Source organism: Cuculus canorus, chromosome 3 (genome assembly GCF_017976375.1).
Source record: "Cuculus canorus isolate bCucCan1 chromosome 3, bCucCan1.pri, whole genome shotgun sequence".
NCBI classification, from domain to species: domain Eukaryota; kingdom Metazoa; phylum Chordata; class Aves; order Cuculiformes; family Cuculidae; genus Cuculus; species Cuculus canorus.
This window is the reverse complement of record NC_071403.1, coordinates 77,739,764-77,760,709: the sequence shown is the minus strand read 5'-3', so window position 1 is coordinate 77,760,709 and position 20,946 is coordinate 77,739,764. Positions and strand designations below refer to the sequence as shown.

Here is a 20,946-nt window from a genome sequence, read left to right as displayed (position 1 = left end):
GATAGTGGGTGCTGAGCAGTAGTATTTGCAATCACTGGGACCTGTACGAATTTGAGTGGCTGTCCACGTAGCTGCTGTTGCTTGTCCTTCCTCTATGTCCGGGCCCTTGTTTGACCCAATCATGGAATGGTTTGGGTTGGATGGGACCTTAAAGCCCATCCACTTCCAACCCCCCTGCCATGGGCAGGGACATCTTCCAGTACATGAGGCTGCCCAAGGCCCCATCCAACCTGGCCTTGAACACCTCCAGGGATGGAGCAGCCACAACTTCCCTGGGCAACCTGTGCCAGTGCCTCACCATTCTCATGGTGTAGAAATCCTTCCTTATAAGTAGTACGATGTCCTCCCAATTTTAGCTTGAGCTGCCTCCTAACCCGCCTTGTATCTAGGGATCGCCATTGGGCTCTTTCTGCCACTCTCTACCTTGGAGGCGCCGCGTTAGCTCGTTCTGCGCCGCGTGTCCCTCCGCAGCCGCCGTACCCGGATTGGACACCACCACCACCGCCCCCCCCGCCAGGGTGGCTTGAAGGCTCTCGCGCCGCGGAATCGAAACCAACCCGCCGCGGAGCGCCGGCCAATCCGCTTCGAGCTCGCCGCTCACCGGCCAATCCGCTTCGAGCTCTCCGCGGAGCGCGGCTAATCGTGCGGCGGCTGCGCTCGGGGTTCCTCCCCCTCACTTCCGGTCCCCGGGCGCCATGGCCGCTGCTGCGAGATGGGGCAGCGCCGCACTGCGCGGTTCGGGCGATGTTAGCGGGGCCGCGGCGCAGTGGTGGCGGAGGCGGCGGCGGCTGCTGTGCCCGGGCGGCTGCGCCCTGTGGGTGGCGCCGGCCCGTGGTGCCGCAGTGTCGGTGGAGGTGGGGGGCAGGTGAGCCACGGTCGCCAGGAGGCAGCCAGGGGAGAATGTTCTCTCAGGGGAGCTGGCGGCCCGCTGTTTAGCCTAGAGAAACGGAGGGTGAGGGGAGACCTTATCGCTCTCTGCAACTGCCTGGAAAGAGGCTGGAGCGACCTGGGTGTTGATCTCTTCTCCCAAGTGATAGGACCGAGAGGGAATGGCCTCAAGTTGCGCCATGGGAGGTTTAGACTGGACATTAGGAAAGAGTTATTCACAGCAATAGTTATCAAGCACTCGACAGGCTGCTCAGAGGAGTGGTTGAGTCCTCATCCCTGGAGGTGTTTAAAAAACAGGTTGATGAAGTGCTTAGGGGTGCGATTTAGTAGTGGATAGGTATGGTTGGGCTTGTTGATCTCAAAGGTCTTTTCCAACCTAGTGATTCTATGATTCTGTGCCTTAGACAAGCGTGCCCTTCACTGCGTAAAAAGCTGACTGGATGGCTGAACCCAGGGAGTTGTGGTGAATGGAGTTAAATCCAGTGGGTGGCTGGTCACAAGCAGTGTTCCTCAGGGCTCAATGCTGGGTCCAGTTCCGTTTGATGTCTTTATCAGTGATCTGAATGAAGGGAATTAAGTGTACCCTCAGTCAGTTTGCAGATGACAACAAACTGAGTGGAAGCATCGATCTGCTTGGGGGCAGGAGCGCTCTGCAGAGGGACCTGGGCAGGCTGGATCAGTGGGGCAAGGCCAGTGGGTTGGGGTTCAACAAGGCCAGGTGCTAGGTCCTGCGCTTAGGACACAACAACCCTGTGCAATGTTACAGACTTGGGGAAGAGTGGCTGTAAAGCTGCCTGGCACAGAAGGAGCTGGGGTGCTGGTCAGCAGTGGTTGAATGTAAGCTAGCAGTGTGTCCAGGTGGCCAAGAAGGACAACAGCATCCTGGCTTGAATCAGAAATGGTGTGGCCAGCAGGAGCAGGGAAGTGATTGCACCCCTGTACTTGGTGCTGGTGAGGCTGCACCTCGAATCCTGTGTTCAGTTTTGGGTCTCTCAGTACAAGAGTGATGTTGAGCTGCTAGAGCATATCCAGAGAAGGACAATGAAAGGGGCTGGAGGATGAGTTTTATGAGGAGTTGCTGAGGAAACTGGGATTGGTTAGCCTGGAGAAGAGGAGGCTGAGGGGAGAGCTTATCAGTCTTTACAACTACCTAAAAGGAGGTTGTAGCGAGGTGGGTGCTAGTCTCTTCTCCCAAGTAACAAGGGATAGAACAAGAGGAAATGGCATCAAGTTGTGCCAGGGAAGGTTTAGATTGGATATTAGGGAAACTTTCTTTACCAAAAGTGGTGAAGCGTTGGAAGAGGCTGCCCAGTGAAGTGGTGGAGTCACCATCTCCGGAGGTGTTGAAAAAAAACATGTAGATGTAATGCTTTAGGGCATGATTTAGTAGGCATGGTGTTCTTATGTTAGTGGTTGAACTTGAAGATCTTGTAAGTCTTTTTCAAACTTAACGATTCTGTCATTCTACGGAAAGGTGTTTTGTGAGTGTGCAAGCAGCTCCCCTTTTCTTGTCAGGGCACAGCACTTGTGTACTTCTGTTTTCTCATAGTGAGACTGTAAAACCCAGCTTGAAGAGGTTGGTGATTCATCTTCTAGTGCAAGCAAAGCATTTTGCCTCTAAGCTATAGGTGTACATTACGTAATATCTGATGTCCCTGTAAGTCTTTGCTTCAGGGTGAAAAAAGCAGGACGTTTGAAGCAAAAGCACAGTTAAAGTAAGGAGATTTGGTCACTTTAGGTCAAAGAGTTTTGATTTCCATATCTAATGAGGATTTTTCTCCCTCGTATGAAGTGTAGCCAACCTTCTGTACAGTAGATGCTCTAAAGGAATGCAAACATTACTGGAAAATTTATTTTCATTCACTGTGATAACATATTAATTCTTTCCAATAGAAAGATGGAACTCTCTTCTGGAAAACTTGCTAGGTTTGCTGATGGATCTGCTGTTGTTCAGGTAAAAAAAAGTTTAAATTTCTGGATCTTAACAGTAATTATTAGGATATCAGAGCATATTAAAGGCATATAGAGGCTCACATGGCAATATAATTCCCAGTGTCTGCCTTGTAGGAAACAAAAATGTTTGAAAAGTAAAAATTATGGTTGGAAGCATGGATTTATGTGGTTGTTTTCTGCGAAGAATATTATGGATTTTTATTTTGTGTATGTGTTGTGTGTGTGACTTCAGATAATATTTTGGTTGCAGATCATTTCAGTTATTTTTTTTTTTCTTAATCCAGCTAGGTGACACAGCAGTAATGGTCACAGCAGTCAGTAAAACTAAGCCTTCTCCATCTCAGTTTATGCCACTAGTGGTAAGTACTAATGACAAAATTAGTTTTGTGATCACCAGTGGTAGCCTTAGCAGTGACAATCATTCAGTAGTGGAGTCCCGGGTGCTGTGGGGATCGAGGAATGCAAGTAGCAGACTACAGACCTTGGACTTCAGAATAGTCTGTGATAAAATGACTAGGCCTGTGGGTGAGGGAGGAGCAGTGGATCTTGCCTACCTTGACTTAGGCAAAGCTTTCCACAAAAGCTTTGTCAACTCTCTCTGCCGCAGCATCCATGTTCAGACTTTATATTTTAGAAGTGTGAAAAACTGGTTGGATTATGAGGGAATCCCCGCTCCTCAAGTTTGCAGATGGTGCACTCAGAAGCAGGACTGCCATCCAGAGGGGAGGGACCAGGTTCTAAAGTAATAAGCGTGCAGGAGCTGCATGAAATTCCAGAAGGACAAACACAAAGTCCTTGACTTGAAATGCACTAGTGCCTGGCAACAGTCCGGACTGGATACTGACTGGCTGGGCAGTCCACGTATGATATAGGACAGGAGGGTCTGTTTCAATGTCAAGACAGCCCCACGTACTGTAATCTGAATTCAAGGTTGACTTTGCTCTGAGGCAGAAATTGGGCTATAGGCCTTCTGAAGTGTCACATCTAAGCTAAACGTTTCTATGGCTCTGAAATTCGTAATCTGTTGTCTTTAGGAATCCTCATTTTGTTTTTAAAAGGTCGACTACCGTCAGAAAGCTGCTGCAGCGGGAAGAATTCCTACAAACTACCTAAGGAGAGAACTTGGTTCCACTGATAAAGAAATTCTTACCAGCAGAGTAATAGGTAGGCTGAATTATGTTTACTGTGTATCTAATGTCCTTAAAAATGTTTGAAAGTACGGTGATTTATAATTGCTGTTTGCAGAGCTGATTGTTTCTGCAGTGATGTCAGAAGAAAACAAACTTGTTTTCTGTTCATCAGAACTGATTTTTAAAACGGTGTGTCAGCTGGGGCTGTCTGCACATTCCTTTTTAGATAAGCTTGGACCCTGAGAGATCTTGCTGTCTCGTTAGTTGATATAGATCTCATTCTAACTGGGAGACATTACTTCTGCAGTTGCACATCTCTCTGGACGAGTGAAAGAGAGAACCAAGCTAATCTCCGAAATACAGAGAGGCAGACTTACTGATTGGCATAAATTTAGTCTCTCCCTCTTAATCTGCTTGAAAAGTCATCTCTATCATGGCTATTATCTCCATTCATGAATAAGATAGTAGCTTGAAATTCAACATTTATATAAAACTGCTGTCAAATTCATCAGCATCTTAAGATGGCGATGAAAAGATTTATGAGAGGGAACAGCCTGTAGGACCTGGGCTGTTACAAAATCCTATGGGCTTAAGACAGACATAAAATTAAAAGGGAAATTAAGTATCATGGAAATAATGCAACATTTTGAACAGACATACTTTTGTTGCCTTTTTTTTTATTTATAGACTTTGTCTCTTCATTAAAGATACTACTCGTGAAATACTATTTAATAGATTATTTGGCATAGAAGACTTTTCAGCGTTTTTACCTTGGGTTACATGACTGTGGGTATGCTCACCCAAATACCTCTTTATTTTACTCTGAGTGGTGTTCAGATAGTACAGTTGACTATATTTCATATTAAATTTCCTCTTAAGTTCTCTGCCTTTTGTCTTCTTCTCTCTTTGTTTGGGTATTTCATTTAAATCATTTTGTCAGTGTCTTGTGGCATTATTGCCAGACAAACTGAATGCCAACTACTGCAGACCAAATACTACTTAGAATTTGAATATTTCTTTTGCAGATCGGTCGATCAGACCACTCTTTCCAGCAGGCTACTTTTATGATACACAGGTAGGTCACGCTCACTGTGCTTAACTATAGCTACCTTTAGAATGGAAAACTTGCTTACATCCAATGAAAATTTCACATGTAGACAGTATTTTAAGAAAAGCAGTTTTCATTAGCATACAGGAGAGGTTTACAGTTTGAAAAATGATCTGATAGTGTAATGCTGCTTTTTAGTTTGTCAGCTACTTGTATTAAAGTATTTTTATTATGTGCTGGCTTACAAATTTTGTTGCAAAGATACAGGAACAAAATTCTGATATCCTCTGTATGACAGAAGAAAGAAAAGGCTAATAGGATACATTGTATTATATGATATGATATTACATTATTCATTAGTTTTTTTCACAAGCTTTCTAGTTTAAGTACCTAAACAAATTTTCCTTTGCGGAATAAGTTTGTATAAGCATGTGGAATGTTTTGTTTTATTGTCCTTAGCTTTGTATTGACAGCTAACAAAAATGTTTAGATTGAAATTATTCATTGTCTTTTATCTTATGCCAGATCCTTTGTAATCTTTTAGCAGTAGATGGTGTCAATGATCCAGATATTCTGGCCATTAATGGAGGTAAGAGGGCTTTTGGAAATAAGTGCTTGTATGTTACTTAATATGATATGTTTTTTCTAATGTGGATTTTAATCTCTTCATTCTAGCTTCTGCAGCACTTGCATTATCCGATATCCCATGGAATGGTCCTATTGGTAAGTATCTATTTTGAAAGGATGGGTGGTTTGAACATAATGGAAGACTTAGAAAAGAGTTCATGCTTTATTTTTTTAAGAAGAATCTGAATCTTAAGTCCACTATCTTTTGTTTCAAGTATTGAAAATAATTTTACAGTTACTAGGATTATTGCAATTCAAAGGATTATTTTTTCTGGACGAAAAATACTAGAAGGATTTAGAAATCAGAAACAGTGTAGTACAGAGACCAATAACTTATTTTTTTCTTTAGAGGAACTTATTCTTGAAAAGCATTGTTGAGAGTATAGATGGATAAGAATACTTTCTCTCCAGGAATTCAAGAAGAGCTTTATTGTGAACATTTCTGGGGGAAGAGAAATGGTCTAGCCAAGAACAAATATCTAGCTGTATTTTTCCTTTCACCTATCTTTTTTCTAGAAAACATGCTCAAGTGACTAGAACAGCCCAGTAGACTTAGAGCCCTTTGTGTAATGCTACTTGTCATTATACGTCCTACTCATTAATACTGCCCAAAAGAAATTCAAGAATAGATTATTATGCCATACATATTTGCTGTTAATATATAGCTCACATGCTAATATTTTAAACTGAATCCATAGCTTTAATTATTGTTTATAGTTGTATATTTTTCAAAGTAAAATGATGCCTTAAAGAACTTCCTTATTGTAATAATAATTTTCTGGAGTTTCTTTGTAGGTGCAGTACGGGTAGGACTGGTTGATGGAGAAACTGTTATCAATCCAACCCGAAAACAGATGTCTTCTAGTGCTTTAAATTTAGTTGTTGCTGGAGCTCCACAAAGTCAAGTTGGTAAGTAGGTCAGTTGTTGATATCTGTTGAAAATGAAGTAGATGCGTCTTTGGAAATATTTTGCTAATCTCTGCAACTTGTATTTTCACACAAGAGTAGGAATAAACAGCAATGATAGGGAATTTGTGGTTAGGTGAAGTAAATGTCATTATATTCATGCAGTTTAATGTTAATCAGTATTTGTTCAGTTGAATTAGATTGCTATTGAACAGTCATATAGTATTTTACTTGAACTTTCCATTCATAGTTATGTTGGAAGCGACTGCTGAGAATATATTGCAACAAGACTTCTGTCATGCCATCAAAGTAGGAGTGAAGCATTCCCAGCAAATAATTCAGGGAATTCAACAACTAGTGAAAGAACGAGGTGTTGTCAAAAGAACTGTTCAGAAGTTATTTATTGCTCCTGAAGAGATTGTGGAATATGCAAAGAAGTAAGTTCAAAACAAATAATTTTGATGTAAATTCTGCGAAGTGGCTCAAAATGCATATTTAATGATTATTTAATTTGATGAGCTCCAGTCAGGTAGTTTAGTGTGTTTGTTTAACAAAATAGAATGCTTTGAAAGTTCAGAATTACTTGCTGTATTTTCCATAGAAGTTTAGGAACATGGCCTTCAGCTTTTTTTGTTTTATACTTAGTAAGGACAGGACAAAACAAATACCCTGAAAACACAATGAAATTATACGTAAGTTACATGCCATTTTTATTGAACAATGACAAGAGGAGTCAGAATTTGTTGGGTTGTGTGAGCTTTGCTGTGGAAGTGGTAACTAATTTCAGGGAAGCGGCAGGAGAGCAGGAAGGACAACTGGAGCTAGTAATGTTTATAAATGTCAGTCTGGTGCTTTCATGCTGCTAGTGAAAACAAACATTTAGTCCTTAAAACAAACTAGTTATATAAGCGTTTTTAAGCTGTGTTTTCAAAATTTATTTCTTTTCTTCCAAGAGTTGCTTCTGACAAGATCTATGCAGTGTTCACGGATTATAGCCATGATAAAGTAAGTAATCAATTCAAACTTATTTAAAATTATTTCTCAATTCATATTATAATGAAACTGTAGTTCTTTACGCTACTATTAATAAAAACTCTTCTGCATATCTTTGCAATATTAATAATAAATAATTTTGTAAGTTCTTATTGACTGGAATATTTGTAGTACATGATTGATCTTTGAATTGGTGTGACAGTCCTGTTCCTTATTCCTTGATTTACAGAATTTTAAACCAAATGAAGCCCCAACAACCCAAACCTCTTTTATTATTCTGCCTTGTAGAGTTAACTGGTTGCAAATCCTGTGTTCTAGATTTCTAGAGATGAAGCAATTAACAAAATAAGACTTGAAACAGAAGAACACCTGAAAGGTATTATTTTCTGCTTTCTTAAGATTTAGAGAATGCTTAAATGGAGCCAGCACTGCTTAGAGAGGTACAGTGTGCTCTTTGCTGGCCAAGCTATTTTAGCGAAGGTTCTATAAAATTCATTTCCAACTTCAGATGCAATTTCTTTTTTATGCCTAGAAAAATTTCCAGAGGCTGAGCCTTATGAAATCATGGAATCTTTCAATGTGGTTTCAAAGGATATTTTTAGGAATCTTATTCTGAATGAATATAGACGGTAAATATATCCAACTCTACTGAATAATATTTCTGTCAGCTTTTTATCCAAGATTGTTGTTTCATTGATCTCATCATTTCTCCTTGTAACTTTAGGTGTGACGGGAGAGACTTGACTTCCCTCAGAGATATTAAATGTGAAGTGAACATGTTTAAAATGCTTCATGGATCAGCCTTATTTCAGAGAGGTCAAACACAGGTAGTATCTTTAAATATCTGAAGCCATATTTATCAAAAGCTGGGAGATTTGTATTTTTCATTTAAATGCAAAGTTTCCTTTTTCTTTAAGTTCAAATGGTAATAACCAGAGAACAGTTTAGATTACATTAAAACATATCTGAGGTCAGTAAGACAATAGGCAAAGCTTGATTCCTTGTTACATGGACATTATGGGTGGCAAGATAACATTCTAAGCATCTGTGCCCAGGAGAAGTCTGGTAAGCATTATTGTGTCTTCAGATTTTATAAAGAGTGTCTGCTAAACAAAGTTAGAGGCTGTAAGGACTCTCCTTGTACAGGTCCCTGTATTTGGGACATTTTTGGTTGGTTGAGTTTTGTCTTGGTGGGAACAGGTTTGAGCCATCCAGTTCAGGGTGGCTTAAAGTAAATTTGGTTGTTAATAAGATTAACCAAAAACCATATCTTTGTCATCCCTTTATATAGATTTTTACGTTAAAAAAGATTCTTGTTGAAGCAAAAGGTTTTCATGTAAAATACAGTCCTGTTGATTTTGGAAAAATGGGTGACTGTTAATGGGTCTTTGGTGTGCAGGGCAGTGCTAAATTGTGCATATCATGAGAAGTCTTTTAAAAGGAATTTCATTTGTTCGCAAAATATATAATCCACATTAAAATGGGAAATGGTACCAAAAAAAATCACATTAATGGGATTTTTTTTCTCTGCCAAAAGCATCAGATGTTGCGTACATTGAATTAGGATTTGGTCTCCTGGATTTTTTTTATAGCTCGCTTGCCTACAAGACTGTCAGTCATTGGTCTGACTTACTACAGGGTACATGAGTAGTTGCGAACAGGCTTGCTTTTATGTACAGTATTGTGGTTGCATCTGAGCCTGTCTCTGAAATGAAGTAGTTCGGTTTCTTAGTGAACAAATCATTCTAGGCTCCTACGTGGTTAGGAAGCATTAAATTAGTATCTGTAATTGTCATTGCTTGTAAGGTTTTATAATCCTTGCAGATTATGAATAAATTTGTGTCATGAAGGCGAAAAAAAGTTCGCATAAGTGATGGCATCATATTTGTTGCCAAAATCATTCTTTTTGATTATTCATAAACAGTAAAAGTTGTTAAAGATGAAGTGTTTAAGAACAGTTTATTTACTCTGTATTTTTATTCTAGGTTCTCTGTACAGTAACATTTGACTCTATAGAATCAAGTGTAAAATCAGATCTTATCTCAACAGCGGTGAGGTATGTATATCTTTTGGTGTTTTGTCTCATGGCAATAGAAGAGGGTGAGCATTTAAGCACCCTCTATTTATTCTTTTTTGATAAAAGTTCCTTGACCTTCAACATACATATATGCATTTGCTAAGACTTAAAAATCTCTAAAATTGGACTTTGAAGTGGCCTATTTTCAAGAGATGTTGGCAGTTGTTTTTCTTTTAAACAATATTAATTCTGTAGGCATGCATATGGTATTGGACAGTATTTACAAATAACATCCAGTCTGGTTTTGAGAGAAAGAAAACAGAAAATTACTCTTGAATCTGTAAAACTATGCCCATGTGTCAAGGCTCTTTAAATAAAACAATTGAAAGTTGATTGTCTGTGTTTCAAGTATTTACTGTCATACTTGGAACTTGATTAAATGAGTAGAATACATATCTATTTCTCACAAGTTTTGAAGTTGTGCTCGATGGGTTGGATGCACGTAGCCCATGAAGTACTGTTCTGTTCCTCAAGTTTTGTTCAAGTGGAAACAAAATGAAAAAGCAGATAATTGAGGAGGCGCTTCCCCAACTGAATCAGCATGTCTAGATATTCTCATTTTGTCTCAAAATAAAAGTGTTCAGAGAGTTGAAAATACTTGTGTTCTTTTTTTAATGGAGGAAGAAATATTTGACTTACGATGTATCAAGCAAGTCCTTGTGCTGTTAACATTTTAAAGCTGAGGGTCAGCTTCTTGGGGAGGGGAAACTTTCCCTTTAAAGCTGCAGTTCAGTGATTTCATCCCACCAGTGTGAGAGCTTTTACATTTTAGCGTGCCAGATTTGCTTTAGTTAATTTTTTTGGACTGGAGGTGTTTGTCTGTATTTTGTAATTTTTATATTCTGGGAAATTAATTTTTGTTTTAAAATTTAAATAGCAGTCATTAGGTCGCTCAATGAATGCAAAATTGCCTCTGTATGAAACTACAGGCAAGTCTTGACTTGAAGAAGCTTTGTTGATAGACTAGCTTTTTTGTCAAGCCTTGTGGTACTTCACCTCTTTTGAGCACAGACTATTTAATTGAGAACTATTTTGTGGTTACAGAGATATTCTATTTTCCTTCCAAGTGCTTATGTTTGAGTCCTCACTGCAATGAGGACTCACTGCAATGAGGTACAGTGAGATGCTGATGGTCTTGAAGTTTGATACTTTTTGTCTTCCTTCAAACACACCAAAACCAGCATAAAGAACAAATAGAGGCTATTCTATTCTAAACATCTAGGGCAACTAGTTCAGTGTTGACGATTAACAGATGAGGTTTTTTTCTTTGTAGACTATGCTTTTTATTTGTTTACTGTGTAGAAAATCTTAGGAAAAATGTGGGTGATCCACAAATCTACTGCTTCATTGTTTTGGATGGGTCTATTTGAAAGCATAACTGAATATAATCTGATGTATTATCTGTTCTGTGTAAGACATGTTTGGTTGCTCTTCTCTGACGTGGTCTTGTTTTTAATTAACAGTGGAATAAAAGATAAAAACTTCATGCTGCATTATGAGGTGAGTGTTTTACTGGTCAAGGCTTTTGCAAGATTCACAGAAGGGCTTAATCTCTTGCTTTTAAAGGTGAAATTGATCACTTCCAAGGATATACATTATATCTAGGCTTGCTAAACAATATTATTTCTAATTCATGTGTGAATTTATACTGCAGTTTATGAACGAAAGTGCTGGTTTCCTAAAAAACACTAGATAATTTTGTGAATTGCCATTTTATACAGCCTTTTTAATACCTTAACATTAGGTTAGCTCCTTAAGAATGAGTTATCACTAAAAGCAGGATTAACCTGCTCTATTATATTTAGTAAACTATTAATGTGCTCAGCTGACACATCACACCAATGGTAAATAAGTGCTTTCACATCTTGGATCTCTCTCAGCCTTGGAATTTGCCCAAAATACTCCATACAGGCAGCAGGCATGTCTTGTTCCATTATCTGTAAAACAGAAACAAGATTTCTCATATCTTGTTTGGCAAGTTTAATTGGAGTAAGCTTGTTGTGTTGTTCCTCAACTACCTTGCAACTGCTTTATTCTATTTTGTTCTGTGGAAGTAAAGCATTCACTGAACGCTACCAAAACTGGTCCTGCTTTGCACAATACGTGACTGATAGAAGCTAGATGGTGATTTAATTTTTTTCTAATTTGTTTTACCTTGAGACACATCAAAACTTCCAAGAATTTTTTTCTAAGTTTTGGTTTTAAAATGAGGAAAAACCCCTCTAATTTTCTGTATACACATTTTTTACATCATAGTTTCCACCTTATGCAACTAATGAGATTGGCAAAGTTACTGGTATGAATAGAAGAGAACTTGGACATGGTAAGTTCCGATGGCAAATTGCATGCTGTAACTTTTTAATATTTTATTAGGCTGGTTTTATTTATACATCACTTGGTGTTTCTTCCAACAGGTGCACTGGCAGAAAGAGCTTTGAAACCAGTCATTCCCCAGGATTTCCCATTCACAATACGAGTTACTTCTGAAGTTTTAGAGTCAAATGGTATTATGACTTTCTTGTTTTTAACCTAGTGCTAGAGGCTAAATTTCATTCTTAAAGCTCAGGTTTAACAGACTTCAGTTGTAGGCATTTTAGGTAATAGATTTCATTTTTAATGTTCTTAGTCTTGATAGCTCTACTACATGAAGTACTTAAAAGGATGCATATGGTTATGAACAATGGAACTTCAGAATGAGATGTAAATGTAATTCTGAGTAGTAAAATGGTATTTGGGGCATTTTTATGCTACAGAGTGAGGAAAATAAATCTATATGTCTGAGACCCATTCTTAAGTGTTTAATCACAGCCAGTACCCTCATTGACTTAGATGTAACTTCTTCTGTCTGTCTGTGTTTATTCTTTTCCATCTCTCTGAGAAAGAGCTATCCATTTCACTGTTCTGCAGATTCCCCAGTGTGGTAAGAAGCTCTCCAAGGGCTACCTTCTGTTTCCTAGCACTGTAGCAACATCAGACGGTGGGAGAAGGGGTTAGTGGAGAAAGGGAAGAGGCCTATTTGCAGCTCCCTGTTAAATCCACAGAGTCCTTGTCTGGAACATGTAATATTAATCATGATGCTTGTTGACAGGTTTTTCTTGGTATCTATTGTGAAAGATTCAAACTATACTACCTATTTCTTATTGAAAGTACTTCGGCTACAGGATATTTCTAATTGTCTTTACTTATTGTAGTAAGTGTGTTGCTACACAGTATTTTCTAGCTAGCAGCAAGTTAATTTTCAAACTGACATTGAAGAATATCACTAGCAAGTTTTGTGTCAGATACGTCTGAGCAATGTTTATGGGTTTTTTTCCCCTCTGTTCTTACTCTGTAGGGTCCTCATCAATGGCTTCTGCATGTGGTGGAAGTTTGGCATTAATGGATGCAGGTACAAGATACAGCACTTACGTACTTTATCCTTAAAACAATGTGTTACATGATTTGGAAATGACCAAGGGTTATAAAAATGTATTTTATTTACTGCTATTAGGAGTTCCAGTATCAAGTGCAGTGGCAGGTGTAGCAATAGGTCTCATTACCAAATCCAGTCGGGAAAAAGGAGATATTGAGGACTATCGTTTGCTGACAGACATCCTGGTAAGTGTTTCTAGTACCGTTGTTTTTATTGATGCTTAATTCTGTAGAATACTCTGTGGCCTTATTTTGTAACATTTTACCCAGTTAATTCTGGAACATACGCTATTAGAAATACTGAATAGTTTTATCTTCTCTGTTTTGTCTCCCAAGCGTCCCTTATTTCAAAAAAGTCTCTATGAAATGTCCAGTCATGTTTCTTAGATATCTGTAATTACTAAGTTATTTCCTCTAACCTCTCATAAGCTCTCTTTTTCCAATGAATATTGTCTTTCCTCTTGGGAGAAAGAAATTAATGGTCTCAAATACTTTAATTTACCAAAAATCACAATATATTGGATGGAGAATGAGCAAAGTTGCTGGACAGGCAAAATGCACATTATGTTGCTGCTGCTTCTTCCCATGGTAGCCACTGCTACTATAAAATCAACTGTGAATCTGTTGTTCAGAAATTAGCTCTTAATTTATAAGGACAGAAAGTTAGTGTGTTAATCATGAACAACAAAATAAGGCTGAAGAAAAATACATGAATCTCAGAAGTCTGCAGGACTGCTTTGTGGCTTATTGAAACGTAGAATGTACCTTTAGTAAAATAAGACTTGACACTGGGGTAGAGTTACTCCAATTTGCTTGCTTTCTTTCTGTGCTGGCAGGGAATTGAAGATTACTATGGTGATATGGATTTCAAGATGGCAGGTACTAATAAAGGAATAACTGCCTTGCAGGTATTGTAACATTAAATTTCCTAAAAGGAAACTCTGAGAATATATCTAAAAAACCTTTCCTTATATATTGATGTTGCTTAACTCACTTCTTATTAGGTTGATCTAAAACTGCCAGGGATACCAGTAAAAATTGTAATGGAAGCTATTCAGCAAGCGACAGGTAGGTCCATAATTTGTATTTGCACCCATTTTATCGCATTAAATGATAAATAGTATTAAATGATAAGTTTTATGAAACTAAATAATAATAATTTTTTTTTCTTATTGTGGAAAAAAAGAAACCTGGTCTGGTCTGAATATTATCTGTTATACTTCAGTATAGGCACTTCACACTAAATAAATAGCTTTTTCTGTCAGAGGAGAGCGTTCATTCACCAAATAAACAGGCCCTTCCCACTACACTTAAGTTTCATAATAGCGTATGTAGTGTCAGTGAAATTGCTACTCTTGGAGGTTACTTTTGATAAAAAGAGAACAAAATATTACTCCCTGCAAGTGGTATGATACTAATGAGCGCCAGCTTAGTACAAGGGGTAACTTGTTTTGAAAAACGCAGTGTTGTTAGTGGTGTAGCAAACTGGAGGAGGAGGGATGGGAACTTAAACAGAAGAGTAATATAAGGGTAGAGGAATATATTCTGAAGTGTTTACATAGGATATTCAGGATTTGACTGATACAAGCGTGATATTACTAAGCCATGTCCGTTTACAAAATCTTTGTAACAGTATATTCAAACCATATGTGGTGAGTTGGAAAAATAGCTTTGCTTTTTACTCTGCACTAAATCGATAAAAGAGTTGTTAAAAATAAACTCCAAGCTAACTTCAAAATAACTACAGACCAATTTTTAAATGTTTCTTGAGCAGTGAGTTCTTAGAACTTCAGTAAATTCTGTGTCATCTCAGGGGGATTCATGGTTAAGATCAAGTAGCTCAATACCCTATGAATAATGTAGGTAGTAAAGGCTGATGTGCGGTTTTGCACATCAGTGCAACTCTGATTGAATCTGTTGAATCCAGAGGTTGAAACTCTGGATTGGTTTTGTTTGGTGAAAGCTAGAGAGGGAGGAGGCATCTGTTGCTTGTTAAATATGTAAAGCGTTACCATAACGCCAAAAAGGATTTGGACTAATACACAAACATCCTATTACATGACTCTTTTTAAATCCAACAGAATAGTATTATTAAAAGAACAGCAAACAATTTCTCATTTACCATAATTTCAGTTATGTTTGCTGTTGAAATTTACTGCTGTCTGTATTCTGGCATGTACAGCTAAAATATTCTTGAGACGTATGAAAAACTGAAGCTACCAGCTTTAATAAGGATTTAACTAGTCATGAGAGAAAATTTTCAATGTGATTGTAGTAGCAAGATTTTAGTAAGAAAAGCCTTACTAAAACGTGAGAACTAGCAATTCTTATTCAGTGGTGTGTCAGCTAAAGTTCCCGGCTAGTGTATTGTAGCTTAACTAATCAAAGCTACACCCTGTTGCTCTCATCAGTACTCTAATTTATTTAAATAATACTCTGAAACAGAACTGTATGTAAAGTTCTAGACTGCATAAAATCAGTAAATGTGCTGAAAGTACAGGCTTTGTATACACAGAGCAGAATGCTGTTCCACAACAAACATGCTACCTGAAGTGTTCTGAGTTACCATGCTAAACCTTCAAGTTAGGTAGGAGGCAGATTTTATGAATGGATGTTAATCTACTTTATAACAAAAACTACATAGACTTATTTTAATCTTACACAAAACTCTTTATTTTTCCTTCCTCCTCCTTCCCCCCTAATCCCCACAGCTGCAAAGAGGGATATTTTACAAATTATGAACCAAACGCTGGCAAAACCCAGACCTAACAGAAAAGAAAGTGGACCAGTTGTAGGTAATATTAGTTGTATGATGATATGAATTCATATATTTCATAATTACCTTTTTAACAATAGGCTGCTGCTTGAAACAACCTTTATAATGTATTTGTTACGTTTCTACCTCTTGGAGTTATTTTTTCTTTGGATTTTTTGAGGTGAATTTTTTTTGTTTTATTGTCTTGTGGGGCAGCACTGTACTATTTCATGTTAAACCAGAAAACAGAATTAATCTGAAGTTATGTGAAACAGTCACAAAATCGTAATGTATATAGATGTCAATATTGCTGTGGCTTAAAGTAATTTGCACTCATCTAAGTATTTCTGTTTTGTGTTTTCATTTATTTCAATTTTTAAATATAATTACATCAGTGTTCAGTAAATAATACAAGTATCTATAGAGATTAAAACCTAAATGAATGTTATTTATTTTTTGTGATAGCTTTCAGGATTATTATATTTAACATTTCAAAGTAGTTTAAAATGTTCTTGCAGAAACTATCCACGTTCCATTATCCAAAAGATTAAGATTTGTTGGTCCTGGGGCCTATAATTTGAAAAAACTTCAGGCACAGACTGGTAAGACATTCTTGCTTCCTGTGATTATTTATCCTAATGCGTTATTAGCTTCTCTCCTCTATATGAATATTACTAGTGTGTTTTAGTCAGTGGCTGTTGGTAGCACAGGTGTTACTAGTGCAGCTATTGCTAAATCTTTAATGCTATCTTTATGCCTTTTCAGAAACTCTAGATAGCTAACCTTAAGCTTCCCAAACTGTTATGTAGACCATCTCCACAGAACTGGCATTTGTGCTTCAGCAGCAATGACCTAACAAGTAGATAGGAAAACATATTAAGAGAAAAGAGTGCTTTTTAATTTGTGCTTTATGCTGCAAACTGCAAACCAGCATTTGCCTTTGTTTTCATTCTTGTACGTTTAGCTGTTCCAATGCTCACTCCAAACTGAGTCTGTACTATGACTTTGCTCTATGCGAGTCTTTACTGAATGAAACTTTTCTGCTTGCTGGAACAATAGCAATGTTCACCTAAATCCTGTCATTAAATTCTGTTTCTAAGGTGTAACTGTAAGTCACTTGGATGAAGAAACATATTCTGTGTTTGCCCCGACACCTGGTGCTATGCATGAAGCAAGAGAATTTATCCGTGAAATCTGCAAAGACGATGTAAGGACAGACTTTTGTTGTCAGCTTTTTCAATTTGCATTTTATGAACGTGCATCTTACTGTTTTCTTCTTTTTCCCCTCTTACAGCAGGAAGTTAATTTGGAATTTGGTGCAGTTTATACAGCCACAATAACTGAAATAAGGTATGAAAAGTGCTCTGGCGTTGAAGTAGGAATTAGTTTATTTACATAGCTATATTCCTGATGCCTAAATATGATATAAAATCATTGAGTTTTTGCAAGACAAACATTGGAATGAAATTACATGCACTTTTTGGGTGGTACTTAACTGCTGAAATAAACTGTCCAGAAATAAGTAATTTAAAATGAGCAGGCATATTATGGTCTACTTAAGATTTTTTTTTAAAAAAAAAAAAAAAAAGGGAGAAGTGAATTCCTGTTTCTGAAAAGTTTACTAATGCTTTTTTAGGGGTCAGTATGCAGAGTAAAATACTTAGACTTCTCTCTGTATTTTGAAAGATTTGTGTTGTTTGTGTTACAGAGATTCTGGAGTGATGGTAAAATTGTATCCAAACATGACACCAGTGTTACTTCATAATTCACAGCTTGATCAAAGAAAGGTAACACCTGCTTAAACAAATATACAAGGATAGACTAGACATATTTGTTTTTAATCTAGTCTCCCTAAATGTAGTCTGTATTAGCTTTAACAAATACTGTTGATCTAGAGTCCATTTTCATGTTAAAAGCTGTTAGGTTAGCACCACCTTTTTGTTTAACCTCTTTTTGCCCTGTACTTAAAAGCTGCAAACAATCGTAACTGTATGCCTGCCACAACCCCACTGTACGTGCTTTTATGCGCATCGCTAAGTTCTTTAGATCTGCAATACCATTTTCTGTATAAAATTTAGAAACCTGTTGTTCATAAAGTGGTGTTGAGACACTATGATTATCTGAAGTGTAGCTTGAAGAATCCCTAAAAGAAGGAGCTTTTATAACTAACCTTACAAAATTAATCACACTGAAATATTTTTTCTGAAAAACACTGTTCTAGATTAAACATCCTAGTGCCCTGGGATTGGAAGTTGGACAAGAAATTCAGGTAATTATTTTTCCCAACTTTAAAATGCTAACAAACTGCTGATCATATTTTAGAATTTGCGTAGACTTTTAATTTTGTTCTTATGAAGAAAATATTATGCCAGGTCAGATTCTCATTCTGTGCTAAATAAAGGCCTGGTCACTTCAAATTAATTTTATCTAGTGTCATACCCTTAATATGTAGGCACCACATTAATTTGACAGATCAAGATAGGCTAAATGGTGCCTGTTGTTTATGACTTTTCTAGGACCAAACTGGAAAGAAAATAACAACCAAAACACCCCACTCTGTCTCTTCAAGTTGATCAGTCTTAAAATGATTTGTTTTCTTAACAGGTTAAATACTTTGGACGTGATCCAACTGATGGTAGAATGAGGCTTTCACGTAAAATCCTACAGTCACCAGCCACAACTGTGCTTAAAACCTTACCTGACAAGAACAGTATTGTCTTGGGAGGTGCTGTTCCACAGTCATCGACTTCATCCCAGTGACAGGTGAGGCCACAGGAACAACTTAAGATGGCTCAGTATTGCACTTCTTCTACAACTGTTGTAAGGAGTTGTATCAATCTTGCTTTTATATTGTACAGTTACCCTTCGGTGGTGCATAAATACTGCTTGTCAATTCTGTTACAGCATGTCTAAAAGTCAGCGACGGCACTTTCATGTGCTGCAGTTGGAAAGAACTTGATAGTATAAAATTGGTTCAGATGCCTTGACAGTTTCAGACAAAGCAGACAAACGTGCTTTCTCCAAAAGGCATGCACTTGTTGATCTACATCATCTGTGTAAGGGTTCCCTCTTCTCTACCTTGCCACCATTTTTTAAAGGAAAAAAATAGGGTGGGGAGAGAAGAAAAATGAACTGCTTTTTTGAAAGTTTTGAGCCAGTTAGTGGAGACTTCGCAGTCAGTTAAAGGAATGCCCAAAGCTCTTCTCTAGAATTAGTTTTCCAGCATGTCTTTATTTGACTGTCAACAGACTTAAACTTTTCTCAAAGCTGTTGTGCACTTTTCCCTAGGAAGCTACTAGAACAGGAAAGTGTCTGATATAAAATCCAGGGTGGTCACACAATGAGACTGGCAAATGGAAATGCTATGCACCAGCAATAACTTAAGGCAGTCTGCTTTAGGCATGATTTACAACTCTACAAGAAATTAAAATTCATTGAAGCAGGGTTGTTGTTTTGGGTTTTTTTTATTTAAGGAACAAGTTTTTTTAGTTTCATGCCTTGATATAGTGAGTTGGTTGCAGAATATTTTCTATCTCTTTCAGGGAGAAAGTGTGATGGTTTGTGAAAATACAAGCGACCTTTGCTGGAATCTGTAGATGTTTTCACAAGAGTCTGCAGGTGGATGGTAGTGAATCATATTTTTAAAATAGACATTATTTATGCTTAAAGGTGGTGTAAGACTTCAAAGTCATCAAATTGATTAAAAACTCTTAAAATAAAACAAGAAACAATAAAACAACCACCAATGCTCTTATCTCGTGTATCAAGGCTGAGATGAGAATCTAAGAACATGGAAGCGTATAGACAGAAGAGCAGATTACATTTCAGCACTTAAGGTTCTTTTCACTATCATCTCAAGATAAAAATGTAAAGATGAGAAGCAAGCATTTAACAGTTATTTCCTGGGAGAAGGAATTATCCTGTATGATTGGTTGAGAGATACACTTGGCCAAAGGTTTACTGACTCTTCAGCGTACAAGATTGAAATGTTGAGCAGAACATGAAGACTTAAAAGAAGTATTGCCTTTAACATGACGAACACTGTTTCAGAAAAATAAACCAATAATGTGGGGGACAAAACAAAAGAACCTGGCTGAAATATCATCATTTATTATCTAGGTTTAATGCTGAATTAAAATGATTGTTGTGGAATAAATGATTGTGATAAATCTTCCCCTTGAAACACCCTCATTAAGCGTGCGAGTATTGCTCTATTGATTATATTCCATCAATGGGTTCACTGGTCTGTCTTAAACTTCCAAACATCTCCCAGGGGCTCAGAAGAACTACTTGTTTTTCTACTGTGAGGTACAGACTTTGAAAATCAAAGAGTTGTCTGTTCTGATGTTTGCCAATTTGTATGTAATGAGAAAATCCGCTTCCTACCTGATGGCAAGTGGGATCTAAATCTTCTGAAAGAAAAAAATTAAGTACTGGGAAGAGGAGAAATGTGCATGTACAGTAAAAATCGTTCTGCCTTTTTTATTCTAAGTTAAAATATTAAAGAAGAAAGAAATGACTGGCCCACTTCTTTGTAGTTGTCTGTCTGTCATTCATTATGTAAGATTGAAAAAATCTGTCTTTGAGGACTGATTTCTATTATTTTTCAGTAAGAATTCTAATATTCTCGCTTACTGTGACTTAACTTAATTGATTGATACCTTGTTTGTTACATATCCTGGGTAGGGTTAGTGAAATAACATAGGCAAATGCTAAAATCCCCAAACAGAAGCTCCTCAAACGTGTTCTGATTTCTCATAACTGTTCTCAGAAACTGACATCTGCAATCTTAAGTGGTTTTCCAAGGTTTAGCTTCTTTTATTGTGGAAAACTTTCCTTATGGCTTCTTTTTGTAGTAGAACAGATGGATGCTCTAGTTCCTAAAATACTAAATACAGTACTAACTTTAGTAGCTTTTTTGTTTTGGCTAGCACATTACCAGTAGGATGCTTGCACTTGTACCTGTGAAAAATGATGATTCGGGAGCCCGTTCTTTCCTGTAAAAGTGTTTTCTTGCATGCAGTAACAGGAGCATCAATGATTTGTGTGAGGCATGGTGGTCTCAGTAAATCAACTGTTAAACTGCTGGGGGATTTTTTGTTTGTTAGATCTTAAAATAGGAAAAAGACTTCTTATGTACCTGTGACAGAACCTGTAC

General features: G+C 37.5%; 1 protein-coding gene across 1 annotated transcript; it reads left to right on the top strand.

Moving 5' to 3' along the window:
* Positions 1-682: 682 nt before the first annotated feature.
* PNPT1 (polyribonucleotide nucleotidyltransferase 1) lies at positions 683-20,339 on the top strand. Its single transcript, XM_054063614.1, has 29 exons — positions 683-865; positions 2,782-2,842; positions 3,126-3,200; positions 3,900-4,005; positions 4,997-5,046; positions 5,545-5,608; positions 5,695-5,742; positions 6,442-6,555; positions 6,803-6,989; positions 7,506-7,557; positions 7,864-7,921; positions 8,078-8,174; positions 8,270-8,372; positions 9,531-9,601; positions 11,086-11,122; positions 11,879-11,945; positions 12,037-12,126; positions 12,957-13,010; positions 13,113-13,219; positions 13,870-13,941; positions 14,038-14,101; positions 15,745-15,828; positions 16,307-16,390; positions 16,889-16,995; positions 17,083-17,138; positions 17,497-17,575; positions 18,010-18,057; positions 18,393-18,551; positions 19,331-20,339. The coding sequence occupies exons 1-28, from the start codon at positions 696-698 to the stop codon at positions 18,546-18,548; spliced, it is 2,361 nt and encodes a 786-aa protein (XP_053919589.1). The 5' UTR covers positions 683-695; the 3' UTR covers positions 18,549-18,551; positions 19,331-20,339.
* Positions 20,340-20,946: the final 607 nt, after the last annotated feature.

Coding starts and splice junctions, on each gene's coding strand:
- PNPT1 (XM_054063614.1), top strand. CDS start 696: ATGGCCGCTGCTGCGAGATGGGGCAGCGCCGCACTGCGCGGTTCGGGC. Junction 2,843..3,125: donor ATGGATCTGCTGTTGTTCAG/GTAAAAAAAAGT, acceptor TTCTTAATCCAG/CTAGGTGACACAGCAGTAAT. Junction 6,556..6,802: donor AGCTCCACAAAGTCAAGTTG/GTAAGTAGGTCA, acceptor TTCCATTCATAG/TTATGTTGGAAGCGACTGCT.